Here is a 19,424-nt window from a genome sequence, read left to right as displayed (position 1 = left end):
CTTTACAGGCCACAAGCTCTGAGCTCAACACTAGCACACACTTGTCTCAACATTTATTAGCATACACTGAACAGCCACAACATAACTGCCTAATATTATACAGGCTGCACTCATGTTGTCATAACAGCTCAAACCAATCAAGGCATGGACTCCATAAGACCTATGATGGTGTCCTATGGTATCTGGTACACACAGGACCAGACATTAGCAGCAAATACCTTAAATTTTGTAACCTGTGAGCTGGGCCTCCACATCACATTATTGGGCAGAGATCTTGGAAATTTGCAGTCCAAGTTAACACCTTGTTCCTCAGATCATTCATAACAAAATCCTGCAGTGTTATCCTACTGAAAAACGGGTATACCTTTGTCATGAATGGTTGTACTTGGTCTCCAACAGTGTTAATATCCACAAATGCCAGGACAAGAGGTTCACACAGCATCTCGCTGCTTCTGCCAGCTTGCCATATTCCTGTAGTGTCTTCTGCTGCTATCTCTTCCCCTTCTAAGTGAAAAACACTAACACCCAACTGACCACAGGAATTAAAATGTGATTCTCCAGACAAGGCCATGTTCTTCCTTTGCTTCATCATCTAGTTTTGATGTTCATGCTCAATGTAGGTGCTTTTAGCTGTGGACAGGGGTCAGTATGGGCACTCTGAGCAGTCTGCAGCTATGTAGGCCCATACTCAGCAAGCTTTACAACCATTATTATTATTATTATTATTATTATTGTTACACTTATATAGCGCCTTTCTAGACACCCAAGGACGCTTTACAATCTACACTGCTCAGAATGCTCAATTCACACACACACTGGCGAGAAGCGGCAGCCAAACGCGCACAGCGTACTCTCAACCAGAAACGACCGTCCACCTGGAGGACTGCATCGGGCACTAGGGTTTAACCCAGGACAGAGCGCCAATCCATATCTGGGCTCACACATACAGACATTCATTCACACACCAGGACAGTTATTAGAGAAGCCAATTCACCTACCCTCCATGTTTTTGGACCATAATAATTTGACCCCTTTCAAAATTTCAGACTTCAAGAATGGACTCTTCTGATATTTTTGAGTATATGCCACCTCTGAAGGGTACCACCACAGTGATAGCAAAAGTTACCACCACAGTGGCAAATTGTCTGACAGTGTGGTGCTCACTCCATAGAACACAAGAACACGATTATATTGTTACACTGCCCGATGCTGAAAGGCTGTTGTATTCGCTCTTGCTGATGCCATTAATTTTTTTTTTTCATTGTTAAAAACAACTATTTGTGTGCAATTAGTTTAACAAATACTCCTGTATCTGGTCGGGCATGGAAAACTTTTACCTACATAATATCAGATATCAAATAAGTCCAAATTAGTGCATCTCCCGTTTTTCTACTGGTTTGATCCTGTTGCACAAACAATAAAGCAAAATACTTAGATGGTACAATCAGTGCACCTGTGTGGGGCGTCAGCATGAATAATTTATGACCTGTGAAGTCCCGGAATGGGCAGTGTCTCATGAATAATAATTAAACCCGCCCTCTAATGTTTATTGAGCACGGATCTGACAGCGGAGCGGTTTGGTCCTATTATGGCGTCTCACCGAATCAGGATGGGCTTCTTGCTTCGCCAAGTCCTGTGCAGGAATTTACCGCTCTTCAACTGCTATCTTACAGCAGGACGTTTGGGTGAATAATTACAAAACGAGGTAAATGTAGGCGAGATGAAGGACGAGGAGAAGGCGGCGAGGCCGGCTCAAAGTGCCGAGGCAGAGGGAAAAAGCGGCGCTGGAGCGGAGGACGGCGGTCGGGGCTGCGCGGCGGCTGCGGGGCCAAAGACCGGACTCGGAGAGACGTCGGGGGCCCGGGGCGTGTCTGGAATACGGGTTTTAAAGGTAGTTAATTCTGCTGACATGACACCACTGGTATACGTTCCAGCAGCTAGCTAACGTTACCGAGCAGCGTGGAGAGGAGGGAGGGATGGTGCTGTTAACTAGGGCCGAGGCGCCTACGTGTAAATTCGTGAACAGCATCGATAACGCCTCGGTACCACCGACCCTCCCTTAGCAATGGCTGGGCTCTCTGTGATAGTTTGACCGTGTTTTTAACCCTACACCCGCCACTTCGTTTCATGACTTTCGCCCTGACGTAACGGTCACGCATTAACGGCAACGGGCTTTTAACTGTAGCGCGCGACATGCTAACTTACAGTAACTGTCATCCGTGTAACCTGTTAGCGCCGTCGCTAACTCTGTCTGAGGGGAACCTGTGAATGGACGTCGAAGAAAGGCGGGATATGAACCCACTTTAGAAGGTCTAGAAGCAGGCATATTGTTCACGATCCGTTATTAATATGAAAACCTTATCTCTGTCGTCACTGAAAAAAAGCATTGGTAAAATATTACGTTACAGGGCGATGACTATCTTCAAGAGTCTGAGATGGGTTGTATTTTGATGGATTCTTTTAGAGCATCAATCTTTTTTTTTTGTCTTTTCCCTTATGCTCCAAATCTTATGGAAATATAAATACAGAGGAATTTTTCATGTAATCTTTTCCTCAGAAAATACATGTCTTCTTGGTTTGTGTGGAGCTACATTGAAATAGAGAACATGTTACAGCTCAAACTGAAACATTGAATCATTACTGACGGTGAGTCAGCTAGACTGAGAGCTGTATTGATGGATGGCAGCGGTGTGTGTGTGTGAGAGAGTGTGTGTGTTGGTCATATTTTTATAATAGCCTGCAGAAATGTATTTGCTGGTATTGCTTTGCTGTTGGTGTTCTGAACCCTTGCCGTGAAGTTTGCACTGAAGCAGCCGCAGACGGCCTGGCCCATTCTCCATCTCCGCCAGGGCGTACAGCTCTGTGGACCATGATTTCATCACTCTGACTAATGACCTGATGCCTAACTGCCTGTCTGTGAATCAGGCCTGGCGACTCGCGTCAGAGTGTTTGTGCCCTGTGTAAATATTTGGGCCCCCTTGGTCCACAGTTGGGGGAAACCAAGTCTGTGTTGCTGTGTGGAATGCCATACCCTGGTTGGAGAACTGTACCATTTCACGCCGTTAATTTGACCATTAAAACCTGTACAGTAATGACTAATGTTTTGCACTTTGAGAAGTTCAGACCACAATATTTTCACTTACCCTTTTAATGTCAAGTGCACTGGTGTTGCTTTTCTAAGTGGTGTTTCTAAAACAGAGCTGATGTAATTGATTTCTTGTGTGGTCTGAGCCTCACCTCAATCTCTTCTCCTGTGTCACGTCACAGCGTAACATGAAGAGGAATGGCAGCCGTGGCTGTGTGACTAGGAAGACGCGGTTTGGTTCACGAGAGAGGGACTGGCTGAAAGGGGATGCTCTCCGGGGCTGTGTTTGCTTGTATGGGGCCACTGAGCCCCAAGCACCAGTCCCAGGGCCACAGACAACGTCTACAAGCCAGCCGGACCTGAAACTGGTGCTGTGTTCAACTAGCACCTCAGTGGAGGAGCTGTGTGCCCAACGCGGTGTCCAAAGCCTGTACCTGCAGCTGCATGGAGACCTCATCAGGTATAACACACCGTATTTTTTCAGCCATACTGACTTGCTGCTGTAACTAATCAATAAACAACACCAACACTCATCACCTCAGCACACACATGCACACATTTCTGACCTGACATGTCTGGTAAAGTCACAATCTACATTTTCTTCCTGTCATATAATGCATGAAAGCAGCTTTGTATAATAAGCAGACCTCCACTAACTCAGCTTATGGGTGTACCTTTCTCCCACTCTCTTTTTTCATTTTTCCTGCATGTTTGGTTTTATTAGAGGAGACTGTGGTCTTTTAGCTTCCTCTTACAATATTTTTGCTGACAATCTGTTTGTTTTAATTCTTAGTACAAATAATATGCACATAAAATGGAAATAAAAAAATGAGTGGATTCCTGCCTGTCATGTCATGCAACACTGTCAGTGAATGCACTTTACCACAATCTTTATTTAATTACTATTTTTTTAAATCAACATTGGGTGGCACACTGGCGCAGCAGGTAGTGTCGCTGACACACAGCTCCAGGGTCCTGGTGTTGTAGGTTAGAGCCCTGCTCCAGGAGAATGTGTCTGTGAGGATTATGGTGTTTCCTCCAGGTGCTTGGGTTTCCTCCCACAGTCAAAAAATACACACTGGTAGGTGGATTGGCTACTCAAAAGTGTCTATAGGTGTCAGTGTATGAGTGAATGTGTGAGTGTATGGTCCCCTGCACTGGACGGGCCAGTGATTCTGTGTAGGCTCTCGACCCACCATAACCCTGAGCTGGATAAGCGGCTACAGTAAATAAATTAATTTATTGACTGGTATAGCAGTCAGAATTCACACCTTGTATAGATAAAATTCTGAAGTCAGATACTTCTACATTTCTCTAATTCACCATTCATAGGTAGTTGGTTCACTTTGTTCAAGCACCAATTTAAATGACATAAATTAGGTAACAGAATACATGCTTTATTGTTAAATTGTTTACACTGGTTTTATACAGTAATTGTTATTAGTTTGTTAATGAAACAAAAATAAATAGATAATAAAGTAAACTATCTGTATTTTTTTTACTTTGATGTATTAGCTTTTAGATAATTTGTTATAATATTACATAGAGCTTATATCATAGAGGGGGAACATTGTACCCGGAACCCAAGCAGAGCTGAATTGCATAACTTTATGGCTTAGTTATCTGAGCTCTGAAGATTAGTGCAATTCACCATAAACCTAAACCTTTCGAAATGCGCATTCTACTGTGTCTTACATACTCGGGTGTGAATATGTTGAATGATATGTGGGCTACATTTTTATATTAAGGGCAATTTTTGTATGATGGGAGATTGACATGTTTTGTCAAGAAAAGGCAGACTGTGCTGTACTCTCAATATTCTGTGGCCACAGTGAGAGCAGCTTAAAAGTTGTTTTCTGTTCTGAGAGAGGGGTAGTATAGATAGTGATTTTCCAGAACTCCCAACCAGACCTATTTGAAAAGCAAACAACACACACAACTATAGGTAGACACATTAACACACATGTATGCACTTTACAATGGTGTGAATAACCTTGTCTGTCCAGAACATGATACTGAGTTTGAATTCACAGGTGGAACTACAGTGGGTTTATAACTCATTTTGGATGAAAAAGCAGAATTTATGCTAAAGAGAAACTGTAAAATAACTCTGCTAAAGTTGAAAAAAATTGTCGCAATGCTACCTAAGCTCTCTGTAGGAGTGAGTGTATATGTTTGTGCCTTTTTTTGGTTGCAGTTTTTGTGGCGTTATGTGGGTTTCTGTTCTAATGTACATACATATACAGGCCTTTTGTGTCTCAGTGTTCACTTTTTGCAGTATTTAGAATGTATGCATGTGAGAGGGCGGCATGGTGGTGCAGCAGGTAGTGTCACAGTCACATAGCTCCAGGGACCTGGAGGTTGTGGGTACGATTGGGTGACTGTCTGTGAGGAGTTTGGTGTGTTCTCCCCATGTCTGGTGGGTTTCCTCCGGGTGCTCCGGTTTCCTCCCACAGTCCAAAAACACACGTTGGTAGGTGGATTGGCGACTCAAAAGTGTCCGTAGGTGTGAGTGTGTGTGTTGCCCTGTGAAGGACTGGCGCCCCCCCAACCCCCCCAAAAAATATCCCATATTTAAAACTGGAGCATATTTACAATACAAGACTCACCACTGAACTGTGAGAGTAAAAAATACGAAAACAAAATAATCATTCAGTAATCATGGTAAAATGTATTAGTTTTTTTATTTTTTAAATACTAATAGTAATAAAATAGTTATAGTATTTTAGTAATAGTAATAGTAGTAATAGTAATAGTAATAGTAATAAATAGATATATTTAATTTATATATTTAATATAAATAGATAACATAGTTATAATAAATAAATAGTAATAAATAGTTATTACTAATAGTAATAAAATAGTAAAACTAATAATTTTATAAAAAATTATTAGTTTTACCAAAATTAATTGTGATATTGATTTGCAAAGCACTATGGGCATCATATGCAGATATTGACTCAGGTGTAATCTAACATTCATTCATTCATTCATTATCTGTAAGTGCTTATACAGTTCAGGGTCGCGGTGGGTCCAGAGCCTACCTGGAATCATTGGGCGCAAGGTGGGAATACACTCTGGAGGGGGCGCCAATCCTTCACAGGGCAACACAGATACACATTCACTCACACACCTACGGACACTTTTGAGTCGCCAATCCACCTACCAGCGTGTGTTTTTGGACTGTGGGAGGAAACCCATGCGGACACGGGGAGAACACACCAACTCCTCACAGACAGTCACCCGGGAACTTTAACATAAAGTGTACGCTAGCATTAGAATTCAAACCAGAAAATACACATGACCAGCAAAGGAGAAAATGTTTCATAGGGCAGAAAAAATAGAAGCAGCAGAACACTGAAAAAATTAAAAGTTTTTTTAAAGCTTTTATTGTGTGTCACTTGTGGCGGTTTTACACTGTATGTCATCTGACTTGATGCAAAGCTCCACAGATCCACATGAAATGTAGTTTAGATTCTGGAGATGTACACTTCAGAGAATCTGTGAACCTCTGCATGTTATACTTATCCATGACTCCCTTCTCTACATCACAGTGCTGAAGTAAAAATGTATTATTTCCTCCTCCCTTTGCCTTTCTGTTTTTCTACAGGAGACTGGACTCTTCTGAGCGGCCACTTCAGATGGTGTATGACTACCTGACCACAATGGGCTATGACGACCCCCTGCGTGTGCAGCAAGAAGCTGCCAACTCTGACCTCAGCTGTATGATACGCTTCTACACTGGTGAGTACTGGAAGTGTTTCCCAGGCCCAGCCAAATTTGTGGAATGATCAGGCCTGGGTGCCAATGGGCTGATGGGGTGGTAAAGTGGTTACAGATATATAGATATTGCAAGGGTTTAAGAGGTGTCTGTTTCAAATAAACATCTCAGCTTGAAATTTAAAATTAGAATTTTTTTTTTTACCTGGAAAATGGTGCTGGAGTCTCTTTTATTTTTGTTGTGCTGAAGGGAAATAAATGCTGATGATGCTTAGTTGTTCTGACACAGCAAAAAGACACAGAAAAATATTAGATTCTCGACTCTCTTGGGTGCTAGTTTAGCACCCCCCCTCCCCTAGTCTCTCTCTTATATTTACCCCAGAGCCAGGCAACATGCTTTACAAACGACATGCTTTGATATGCATGCTTATCACCTTATGTTGAATGAAATATGTGTGTGTGTGTGAGATTCAGAATCCCTGCAGCCTCTTTATGTCACTAGAAGGAGATTGAGCTTTTTACAAAGTGGCTTTCATTTCTGCAGCCCTCACATTGCAAGAGCACCAATCTGTCTGTGTGTGATTAGTACCCAAGACTTTGCTATCTACGCTGTGCTTTTAGGTTTTGTATTCCTCATAGTATAGTGCATTTCTGTTTGCAGGTTTATCAAGGGCTTTGACTCTCAGGGGAGTAAAATGAGGTAAAAACATAAACACAGAAAGCTTACTATTTGCCATGATACCTCCCTTTTGCTGGCTGTTTATCCCTATGGTTTATCAGTGAGGAGTATGGGTGTGCTGATTTTGAAATTCTAGATAGATTTCTAAGTTAATTCTACTTGTAGATTCTACAGTAGTATGAGTACATGTTTCTACTTGTAGAATGAAAATAACTCTAAATTCATTCATTTTGTATAACCTTGATATAGTTTAATAATACATAACATGTATGAATGAATTAATGAAGAGTTAATTAACTAATAATTCTATAATAATAACTATTATATTATGTAAATATTTTATATTAGAAGTACTTAATCACTCAATGGCAGGTGAATATAAAGATATCTATTATTGGTGTAGCAGGGGAATTTGACTGTGTTATAATATGTACCATTGGCTGTGGTATTATTCAATGTGCTGGCAATTTGAGAGAGTGAAAAAATACAGAAATTGCACAACTAATGTGTGAAAGCTAAAAACATAAATTTAGTTTGCGCACACACACACACACACTAGTTAATTATACTTAACACTTGTAATGCTTTTTGGATTCAATACTTTAATTTTGGATTTGGATTCTCATTAGTTAATTAGTGAATAGTGTTTCAAACACCTTTTTCAACAGTCTAGCAAATGATTGGAAATTCCCCATAGAGATAAAAGATACCTCTGGAGGTTGCCCTTTTTGAGCAGGTCTTGGTGAGTTGGACCAGTGGCTGTTGTATAGAGAGCCTGAATAGACATGGGGAATGCACAGCTTCCCTTGGTCCAGGGTTTTGGGCAAACTAAACATCCATCCATCAGGGCAGTAGGGGAGGTGGAATGCTATTCTTCATCCCAAGGCACCTTGGACCTGTCAGGGTGGCTGTGGTAAGCAACAGCCCCTCATGACACTCAGATTGATGACCATGAGTGCTAGATGGATAGCCTGCACCTTCTTCATCTGTACACCGCAGCCTTTTGGGAAAGGTGGGCACAACACATTAGAGTCCTCAGAGGCACACACGTGCACATACGCAGGTGTGTGGCTATAGTCAGATCACATTAAACTTGCTGATAGGCTTTGGTTAGAGAGGAGACAAGGCATCTGATGTTCTGTAATGTTGTTCCTATTAATAACCACACTGGGTGTGTGGTATTGTGATGCTGAGTCAGTGTCACACTGAGTAGCCAAGATTGTAACGACAATACAAAAGACAAATGAGAGGAAGTGTTTCCTGCCTGGTCCTTTTATAGAGCATTTTAAATGGATTCAAATCTAGTTTGAATATAAAAATTCTAATTCTATTATATATATATATATAAGTAACTATATTTACACATCGGTACGGTCCTTTAATATAATGTACATCCCAAAAAATATTAAGACAGATATGCTGTAATGTTATATCCAGTAAGGAGACAGATCTGGCTGGATTTTTGCAAGCCTAGATCTGCAGTGACTGTAAGACACAAATATTTTAAAATATATATTGATCTGTGTGTTTCATAGTCAGTTTAACTGGTTTCCTGAATGGATAACCAATTTGAACCAGGTTAAGTTCCATTGAGTGTTATAGCAGTGGTTTACACCACATCATACTTGGTTCAATCGTTGGTTGTTAATTACATATAAGAATCAGAAAAAACATTTTGGTGCAGCACAGTGATGCAGCAGGTACAGTTGCTGCCACACAGCTTGAGGGTCCTGGGGTTTGTTGGTTGAATCCCCAACCCAGGTGACTGTCTTTAAGGAATTTGATGTGTTCTCTGCTTGGGTTTCACACTGTGGCTCTCTTTCTACGAACTATTCATAAATACATGTTTGTGGGTGCGCTCATTAATTTATGTCCTGCAATCACTTTATCATGTTCAGGTTCACATTGTATGCAGAGCTTACCTGGAGCCAGGACGTGGCACTAGTTCATCACAGGATACCACTTACTCACATCCATGGACACATTGGAGTAGGCAACCATCATGTGATTTTGTACTGTGGTAAGAAACCAGAGCACCTGGAGGGAACCCATACAAACACTGGGAGAACACATCAGACTCCTCACAGTGACCTGAGGCTGTTAGCAGAGACCAGACTAGATAGACATTTGCAGAAAATATAATAATTTTAATACAAGGGCAAAGCTTAAGGAATGTAACTAAAGGATCAATACTACGCAAAGGTATGTGCTAAAGGCACAGTTAGTCCGGCACAGATGTCTCCACTCAGTACTCAGGTGAGGGAGAGAAGCCTGCCATTCCTGTTTGGAGGGCTCGGAACTGCATAGATCCTTATGACCATACAGGGAGTCCTGGGAATTGAGGTCGGCAGGAGGAGCCGTGGCAGGGAAAAAGACAGGTGCGACTGCAAATACTGTGTTAGGAGGAGAGGACAGTGTAACAAAGGCGAGTTTCAAGCCCGCAATCCCAGTACTCTTTAGCTCTGTGACAGCGACCCTACCTGTTATATCACCCATTTCTTGGTCTGTTGAAGCCAGGCTAGTGGTCTGTGTACTGGCCAGGCCTTGGGAGAGTTTATGTGCCTTTTTTCTATGTCATATAAGAACATGTCAGTCTGTACTGGAATCCTTAGATGTGCTGTCACTGGGACGGTGATTGAGTTTTTTTGTCCAAGAATGAAAACTTTTGTAAGAGGCTGTTACTGTAGTAAAATAGGGTCTTCCAACTTTTTGACATAGTTTATATTCCTATACAACTGACTGAGATTTTCTCTTTTAAGAGACTAGGTTGTGGACAAAACATAAGATGAAAGAAGAAATAAGGGAGTTAACACTAATAAATGCTGACTTAATAAAGTCCATGCTGTAGAAAAAACACAAGCTTTTGGATCATTACTCTGGGGGAGAGGGGAGTCAGGGTAGAGGGTCAGCCATTCCAGCTGCAGCTCCTGGGGGAAAGAGATGTGAGTTCTGGCATTGCTCCATTCAGCCTGGCTGGGTGTTCCTCTGGAGCTCTGACCCAAACCAACCCCACCCCCTGCACTGAATTTCAGCTTGGGCCTCTGACCACCACAGTGGCCCGTAGGAAATAAATCATCTTTGGAGCTGGCTTTGGCCAGTTAATGAGATATTGATCTGCCAGGAGCCTTAACTTAAGGGAGAAAATGAAAACTAAATAAAGGATGTGTGTGCATGTGTATGTTTGTGTGTCTCTGTGACTGTGCTGACAGGAAGGCTGGGGCTTAGAGTCTGGGATCAGATTGATACATAAGAGATGGGAGATCAGTGTGGTTCCTCTCCCCTGTCTGGAGCAGATAACTGGAGACCATTAATAATCAGAGGAGTCGGGATCCAAGCACCAGCTTAGTTGTCTTCTATGATATAGACAACATTGAATTGCGTGGTTTACGATTTAGTTTTATTGCCTGAAATAATGTACAAAATGACATAAAACATTGTATACTCTCAGCACACAGTAAAAAAAGCAAAACATTTTGATGGTTTAGAGAGCTCTTCTATATATTGCAACCTTATGTGATATCAGCATTGCAAAGTCCAATATCATGTTAATGATTAACAAACGATTCATTATGATGCCCTATTCTCCACTATATGCAACTCATATTATTCATACTGATGTTGTATCTTTACAGCTAATTATAAGGAAGACCACAGTGACCAGGGTCATCTTCAGTATGTTATGGGAGCAGATTTACCTAAATCCTTAGTGAGGACTTTTCTGTCACTGTAGTTATATTACAGAGGTTTGGATCATTTTCTATTTTGATTGTCATCGTCTTGAGAACAGTGACTAAACTGAAGTAATTCAGATGAGGCCAGGCTGTACTGTGCAATTGTAATTTATGAGGTTTGTGTTGCTTGAAAAGAGGCCAAACATGTATTGGACATAAATGATTCATTCACTTTCCTAGCCAGACCTTTATGAGAGACAGCTTTCTTATTTTTGTCATATTTTGCTGGTAAGATCACACTTTATTCAACCCCTGGCAAAAATATGGATTCATCACACAGGATGCTTAACCAGTGTACAGAATAAAGTGGTTATAGAAGCTGAATGAATTAATGTTTGAGGTATGGTTCAAGAAGCCAAAATGTTCAGCATAAAAAAAGTTTTTTGTGTGCTCTCTCCGTGATATATTTGCTCCAAGTTAAAAAAGAAAAAAAAATCTGAGATCATCCTCTAATTGTGGTGATTCTGAAAATGTTGCAAGGGGATATAAATTATATGGTATGGTGGAGGGTAAAACATGCTCTGCTGGAAGTTGGGCCTGTAGTTTGAAGGTTTGGTCAATTGATGTGGTTTAAGTTTTTTTTCCATTCCATCCTTTAATGGCTTCTCTCTATTACGGATGTCTCCATATTTTATTTTTGAAATACAAGCCTAATGTACTTAAATTTTATTTTCTTTCTAATCAAAACGCTGTGCTTTTTTTCTGAAAATCCCGTTACCTGAGTTTCTCAGAGTTGAAAACATTAACCATTGAAGCTGATGTTTATTATTACCAGAGCTGCTCATTGGTTTTAGCTGTGTCCAGTATCTTCATTTCCACCACCAGTGGCACCCCTTGCAAGCTAACTTAATCTATGCAATCTTACATAGCTTACATAGACCTAACTAAGTGGACTATTCATTTGCAGGCTATAAATGGGATAGTCCTTTTTAACTGAGCTCTGCAAGAGTCGAGACTGTCCAAGATTTTAGACTTTGATGAGGCTATTTTAAAGTCAAGAGTCTGATGGGTTTTATACGTTTCATTCAATGTGGTTCAATAAGGAGTGTTTAGTCTTGACATACCTCTCTGGCTGAGTTAGAGTAAGACTTAAATATTTTCATAATAAAGTGTGCTGTCAACAAAACACAAAAACCTGAGCCAGGAAGTGACAAAGCCATTAGGCCTAGTTTGTTTTGATGATGCATGTAGCCCAGGCCCTGGCTTAGCATTATTACATACAGATGCAGAACGATGACGATACATGCATGTTTATATATCTATTATATGCTATTGCTGATGAGACATATATCATGGTATTGACTTTTTAAATTTTTAATATCTTTCTGATATTTACTTAGCATTTTATGGAGGATCTCAACAAGCTAATCTATATATGTTGTATTAAAATGAATCAAATAGACATTTATTATTATTGTTAATAATAATTTCAATATGAATTATTGTATAAACGTAGTCATTCTATTGTGTGCATCACAATGAATATGGACCAGAGAAGCAAAGGAGAGAGTTTTTTAAAAGAGGTCAGAAAGAAAATTCTTACGTCATGGTAAACATGCATTTTTTGCCATTGCACAATGAAATGTGACTTCCACATTTAACCCACCTGTGGCAGTGAAAACACACACACACACACACACACACACACACACACACACCCACCCAAGTGCATTACGGGCATTGAATACACACCCAAAGTGGCAGGCAGCTATCCCCTTGCTCAAGGGCACCTCACCTGAGGGATTGCCTTCAGTTTCCGTGTTCATCATGGGATCCAACCTTCCAGTTCAAGCTTGTCCTCAAATCATTAGGTTGTTTCTAGACAAGCATGTTAAAATTAAAGGGCATGAAACCATCCATGCAGCTTGATGTTCCTATGACTACAGATGCAAATATTAGTAAGAATTTTAAGGTCCATGGGACCATAGCCAACCTCCCTTGATATGGCCGCAAGAGGAAATTTGATCCCAGATTGAATGGAAAAATAGAACTCCAAGGTCAAGGTGCATCAGTGTCTTATTGCGTTTGCTCAGGAAGATTTTGGGCCAAACTACCTGTTGACAGAGGTAAAACTCTCATTCGTAGCCACTGTAATGGATTATTGTTAATTATTGCTTCTAAAGCCGGGGTTACACTACACAACATTTAGCCCAATTTTAACCCTAATATCTAGTGGGGCAGAGTCTGTATTAGTTGGCTTTAGTCTGCAGACTTTGGTGCAGTTACAAGTGCCAGGCTGGGGCTCCAACCCTTACAGACTTATTCTAATGTTCCATTCCACCTAGAAATCACTTGTTTAGTTCAGGAGCTTGGGGTCATGTAGTAAATCATCCCCCGTTGTGTAGTGTGTGCCTGACCTTTTCCAGTCTCTAAAAATGGTCAAAAAACTGGCATGAAGTGTGAGATACCCTGTCTGTTTATAATCTGTCCCAAATTTAAAAGTCATGTAGTGTCTCCAAGGCTTAAAGTTAATGCAACAAACCATTAGGTTAAACATTCCAACATATTTGTTTATGCCATTTGTTTTATTTAAATATTCTGTGGAATCAAAAATAACAATGAAATTAACAATGATACATGCCCATTAGCTTTGTCAGTTTTAAGTAATTACACACTTTAATTAATTTTAGACACTTTAATATCTGCAAATAAATAAACATATTTGACTGATTACGTGTTCTGCTTAGCAGAAGACCTATATGGTTTGTGTGTGTTTTTGTGGGGAGGGGGTGGTAAAATCAGTGGTTTGAGGTTTTTCAGTGGTTTGTCCTGTGAACTGCTAAATATTCCGGGACTTGAGTAAGTGATGATGATGATGATGTACATGTGCTTGCATAACATTTTGTTTTTAAGTTGAGTTTAAGTTGAGTTGAAGGTGCATTATAATTTGACATGGTATGTCTGTATGTCTATGGCTGCTTTCAAGGGACATTAAAGCTTTTGCCATGTGGTTCTGAGGTTTACAAACAATTGGAAGAAACGTATACACTAGCAACACATTTTGTGCAACATTTCATGATAAATTTATCTTTTTAGTACAGAGCATTTTCTTTACTATCAGCAGCTGTGTTCAGTTCAGAAAAGCATGTCATGATGCACCTAAAGGCCCATAAAGGCTGACATGGGGAGGTGAACTCAGAAGTATTTGGGGAGGAGTTCAGGAATGGCTTATGAATGACTAGTAATTTGAGTACTTAAAGTGAGGAGCTCAAGCATTGTGGCAAGGTAGAAAATTGACTAAAGCATGTACTATACCAAAGGGTGTGGTGCTGTCGCTAGACAAAGGTCCTCAGTGGCATAAGCTAGAAAGTTAGAAGCTGGGAGCAGTGTGGCTGGCATGAGGAGAGGATGGGACGAAATTCCATAGCAGTACCTGAGACAGAGAGAGGGCTGAAAACTTATAGGTTGGGAGCGGCAAAGCCGGAGAGAGGTTGGGCCAAATGTCTATGAAAGGAGAAAGTGCGAGCTGCAAAGCTAGGGTTGGGAGCAGAATAGCTGTGAGCAGAGTGGCAGTAAGTAAGATCAAGAAAGAGAAAGTGTGAGCTTTACAATGGACGCAGGGCGCTGCTTGTTTGTGAGGGGGAAGGCATAGGGTGAGGGTCCACAGCAACTTCTGATGAGAGAGCACAAGCTGTGAAATTGAAGGCTAGGGGCAGTACAGCCACAAAGTGAGGTGTTGGGACGAAGGTGAAGGCAAAGTGAAGCGGTTGGGACAAACATCCACTAAGCACACAAGCTGTTGAGTTAGAGGCTGGGAGGATGAGGAGAGTGTGAGAAAATAAGATGGAAACTGTGCAGTGAGGAAACTGCGTTGAGTGCACAGGGTTCTGGGCAGAAGGCAGGCCCGCAGCAGCGGGGGTGCAAGCTGGGAAGTTGGAGGCATGGAGCGGCAGCTTCCGCATGGGGAGAGGGTGGGATGATGAAGGCAGGGGTTGGGATGCTAAAGGGAGAGGGTTGGGAGGATAGAGAAAGAAATGGGATAATGATTAGAGACAGAAAATGAGAGGGGCTGTGTCTAAATGGGTGCAATGCTGTCAATCACGGTAATAATCCGAGGGAAGGAGGTGCTGATACAGAATGAATGCTTAAACGCGCTGCCTGCTTCCTGTTCCAATATTGTCAAATGCAATCATCCTGGCAAGCACTGGATGCTGTTATTTTGGGGCATGTTACTGGAACACAGCCGGAGAGGAGGAAATGGGAGGCTCGAGGCCATGTGCTGTTGGCAGAGGTAGGGGCGGGGTTTCACGCTTGTCTCGGTGGGAGGAGAAACAGGAGAAGTGTCAGTGCGGGAGCAGGTATGCTTAAAAGTTTTAGCTGTTGGGGCATGACAGCAGCTGATCTCGTTCCCCAAACACGAGACAGTCCGACAGTTGTTTCACCAAAGGAAGAGGAAATGGGAGGCTCAAGACCGTGCTGGTGGCAGAGGTAGAGGCAGGGTTACACTCTGGATGCTACTTGTAGTGCGAGGAGAAGCAGGAGAACCCGGGTCTCTGCTGCAGAGCTTGTAGCAGTGGAACCTGGCAGCAGCCATGACAATGGCACATTCGCTATCCCCAAACTTGAGGCAGTCCTGTAGCAGTGTAGCCGGAGATGGAGGTAAGGGGATACTCGAAGCCGTGCCGATGTCAGATGCGGAGGGGTGGGGGGGGGTCACTCAGGAGGCCGGTTGCAGTGGGATGAGAAGCAGGAGAGAGCAGAGGCCGTGCACAGATCCAGAGTGGGAAAGACCGGAACACTACACAAAGTTTAGACCTGCAGAAATGAACCCAGAGCAGAGGAGTGAACTGACATTGCGAAGCAGTCGAGTCGGGGTTAGTCTCATGAGCTAAATGCAACATGTTTGTCTAACTCTTCTAAAGTGCAATTATTTGTCATTGTAGAACATACCACAAAATGTGTCGCATTTAACCCATCTGTAGCAGTGAACTCACACACATACTAGTGCGCTAAGGGTTGTGAACACACACCCAGAACGGGGGGCCAGCCATCCCTGTTGTGGGTTCAGTGCTTTGGTCAAGGGTACTTCAGCCATGGATGTTTCCTGCCGGTCTGGGGGATTGAACTGGCAACCTTCCAGTATCAAGCCCGGTCCTCTAACCATTAGGCCCATATGTATAAACTGCCCATTCTATAGCAGCATGCTCCAGTTTCACCCTTTAAGTTGTCTTTAGCTCAGTGAGTAGGAAAGCCCAGCAATCAGACACACTTATTGATCTTACCCTAAGCAAGCTTACTGTCACAGCCACTTGATTCTTATCAGTTTTCAAACAAAATACACTCAGCTTGGGCATGGAGCTGCAGTCTGATCCCTCTGGCACTCTTTTAGGTTTGCAGGAAAAAAGCTGTGCTCAATCTATGGAGGCAGACACACCAGGTCTGATCTGCTCTTGTTTCAAAGCAGCAAATTTAATAGAAGCTTAAAGGGAAGTAAAAGTTCTGTGTGTCCTTTGTGCTTTGTTTGACCTGCAATTAACTAAAGTGTGTTTGAGCTCCGGCAGAGTTTACAGTTGTGTGTGTAATATGTGTCCTTTTACATACAAGGTGCCATATCGAGCCCACATTGGCTACATAATCTGATTGCAAAAATGAGTTTAATGTGGCAAAATCTGGCTCATTCATCAACCTGACTGCAAATAGGGAGAATGATCTCATGGAACAGAGCAGCGGCCTCTGAGCTGAGCTGTATTGGTGTGTGCTTCTGGGAGGAAGTGTTTCAGTGGAGATACGCTGATACCTGGCTGTTCCTATTTCATGATTACTTTATATGAGGGTCTTAAAGTCTTCAAAGATTGTTGACCATTTAAATATACTTTAGTCTTTCACTGAAACAAGAAAAACATTTTTCAGTGATTATTTACTTTATTTTAACAAATAGAGTGGCTGTTCATCAGTTGCAGTGGCAATGTTTGTGTGTTCTGATGTCATGTAAATTAGTAAAGCCTATGACAACTAAGTGCATGCATGTGAGTCATGTCAGACAATGAGAAAGAAGGGTATGACCTCTGTAACCCAATGATACCCGTGTGTGAGTGTGTGTGTGTGTGTGTGTGGATGGGGGGGGGGTGTCTCAATGGGAGGAGAGAAGCCCATATGACATCATATGCTGGCAGCTTCATTCTCCTTCATTCTTCGTCTCCTACATAGAGTGCTTGCAACATACTGTGCATATGGCCCTAATTAGCACATGGGTGTGTGTGCATGTGTGTGTGTCTCTGTGTGTGTATCAGAATCATACTGTGACAGCTGCCTCTTGGGAGGGTTCATTGCTACAAAGAACTCTATCAACTCCACCCATTGTGTGTAAGTGCGTACTAGCCCACACACAAATGCAATTTATTTTGTATAAAGCACACTCCAGTCAGTATAATATTTTCCTCTCGTTGTTTCCTTTCTTTACTGCGTGTGCGTGTGTGTGTGTGTGTGCGCGCGTGTGTCCAGTCCTTTGCAGGGTGAGACACACTCACACATTCACTCACCCATAATGGACACTTTGAGTAGCCAATCCACCTACCAATGTGATTTTTTTGTGACTATGGGTGGGAACCGGAGAACCCGGAGGAACACAAAGTAATGTAATAAAAGCCAAATGGGTTGATTTGATACAAAAACACACCACACCTAATAGAATTTTTTTGTTAATATTTAGCTTTACATTTGTTCTATAAATGACAGTAATAAACTGGTAAATGTAAACATGTTTAAAAATATTTATCATTCATTCATTTATTCATTTATTTTCTACAACTGCTTAATTCTGATTAGTGCTACAGTATTTCTGGAGACTACCCAGGATCACAGAGTGCAAGGCAAGAACACACTTGGTTGGGCAATAAAATCTATCAAAAGGCCTTACACTCCCAACCAGTCACTCACACACAGCGGTGGGCAATTTCACATGGTCAGTCCACCTACAATGTCTGTTTATGTATTGTGGGAGGACAACAGAGCACCCAGAGGTAACCCAGACACAGGGAGAACTCACCAAACTCCTCACAGACCCAGAACCCCAGAACACTGAAACTGTGATGCAGCAACAATAACTGTTGTACCAACAGTAAAGAAAGAAACAAAGAAAAAATAACAAAAACATGTACTGCTTAGAAACATTTACCTCATGTGTACTTCACTCTTAGGTGCTGGGGAGAGCACGGAGAGGCAGAGAAGTATTTATTTATTTATTTATTTATTTTTGCATATTTAATTGCAATGCTAGCAGCCTGGAATGCATTAGATAGTAATGGATCACAAAATTAACTCAAGTACATAAGATGGCCCATACATGCAACATGCATTAACAGTTGTAAAAGACACACTTCCTTTATGAACACAGAAGCATAAACTGATGAATTCAATTCAGTGGACCGAAAGCACTAGATTTGCTTATCTGACTTGAAAGAGTTTTTTCTCAAACATAACTGTGTGAAAAATAAATTAATATATATGTATACACCCATCGCTGTAATAAAAGTGTAGGCTTGTGTAGGCTTCAGATGCACCGCAACCCTGAACAGGATGATGTTACAGAAATGTATAATGTTTGTCTGCAGAGCGGCCATTGAATGCAGACCAGCAGGAGCGGACTCTACTGAAGGGGGTCTTCAGTGTCCGGAAGGGCAAGACACAACTTCACAAATGGGCAGAGCGGCAAGTCATTCTGTGTGGCACCTGCCTGATTGTGGCCTCTGTCAAAGACAGCTTAACGGGCAAGATGCACATCCTACCATTGGTTGGAGGAAAGGTAAGTTTGGACTGATTGTACCACTACCCTGTAACCTTGCTCTCTCTGCAAGGACAGAGTCACAGCTGGAGCACACAAACACAGCTGCAGATGACAAGAAATGGGAGAAGCAGGAAAAGGAATGCATGGGCACAGTCTGACCAACACAACTATATTTACTCTTGCTATGGAGTGTTTCAACTAGTATTTTTTAGTAGCAGTTGAATCTGGATACTGGGGATTACGGCGGTAAAGCGACTTTCACTAGCCTAGTTTTCATGTTTTTCTTAGAGTTTGTTGAAATGTAGTCTGTGTTGTTTTGGTTATGGATCTAGTCTGCACAATAAAAATTTCCTGTGTTTTCATCTAATAATCAGTAGCATAGAATATACATGCGCTAAATTTGAGTAAAAGAATATGTGTCCTCAGCTCTGTCTGGTATGAAATATTACACTGATCAGAACAGTGTCATTTACACAACAAAATAAA

General features: G+C 41.7%; 1 protein-coding gene across 1 annotated transcript in view; it reads left to right on the top strand.

Moving 5' to 3' along the window:
- Positions 1-1,619: 1,619 nt before the first annotated feature.
- The window catches only part of phlpp2 (PH domain and leucine rich repeat protein phosphatase 2), a 41,568-nt gene continuing 23,763 nt past the window's right edge, over positions 1,620-19,424 (top strand). Inside the window, exons 1-4 of the mRNA XM_066648136.1 lie at positions 1,620-1,891; positions 3,268-3,545; positions 6,696-6,829; positions 18,766-18,956. Coding sequence (XP_066504233.1) covers positions 1,721-1,891; positions 3,268-3,545; positions 6,696-6,829; positions 18,766-18,956 — 774 coding nt within the window. The 5' untranslated portion in view covers positions 1,620-1,720. The remainder of the gene's footprint in view (positions 1,892-3,267; positions 3,546-6,695; positions 6,830-18,765; positions 18,957-19,424) is intronic.

Source organism: Hoplias malabaricus, chromosome 16, assembly GCF_029633855.1.
Source record: "Hoplias malabaricus isolate fHopMal1 chromosome 16, fHopMal1.hap1, whole genome shotgun sequence".
Lineage (NCBI taxonomy): Eukaryota > Metazoa > Chordata > Actinopteri > Characiformes > Erythrinidae > Hoplias > Hoplias malabaricus.
The sequence above is the reverse complement of the archived record's forward strand: the minus strand, read 5'-3'. Positions and strand labels throughout refer to the sequence as shown.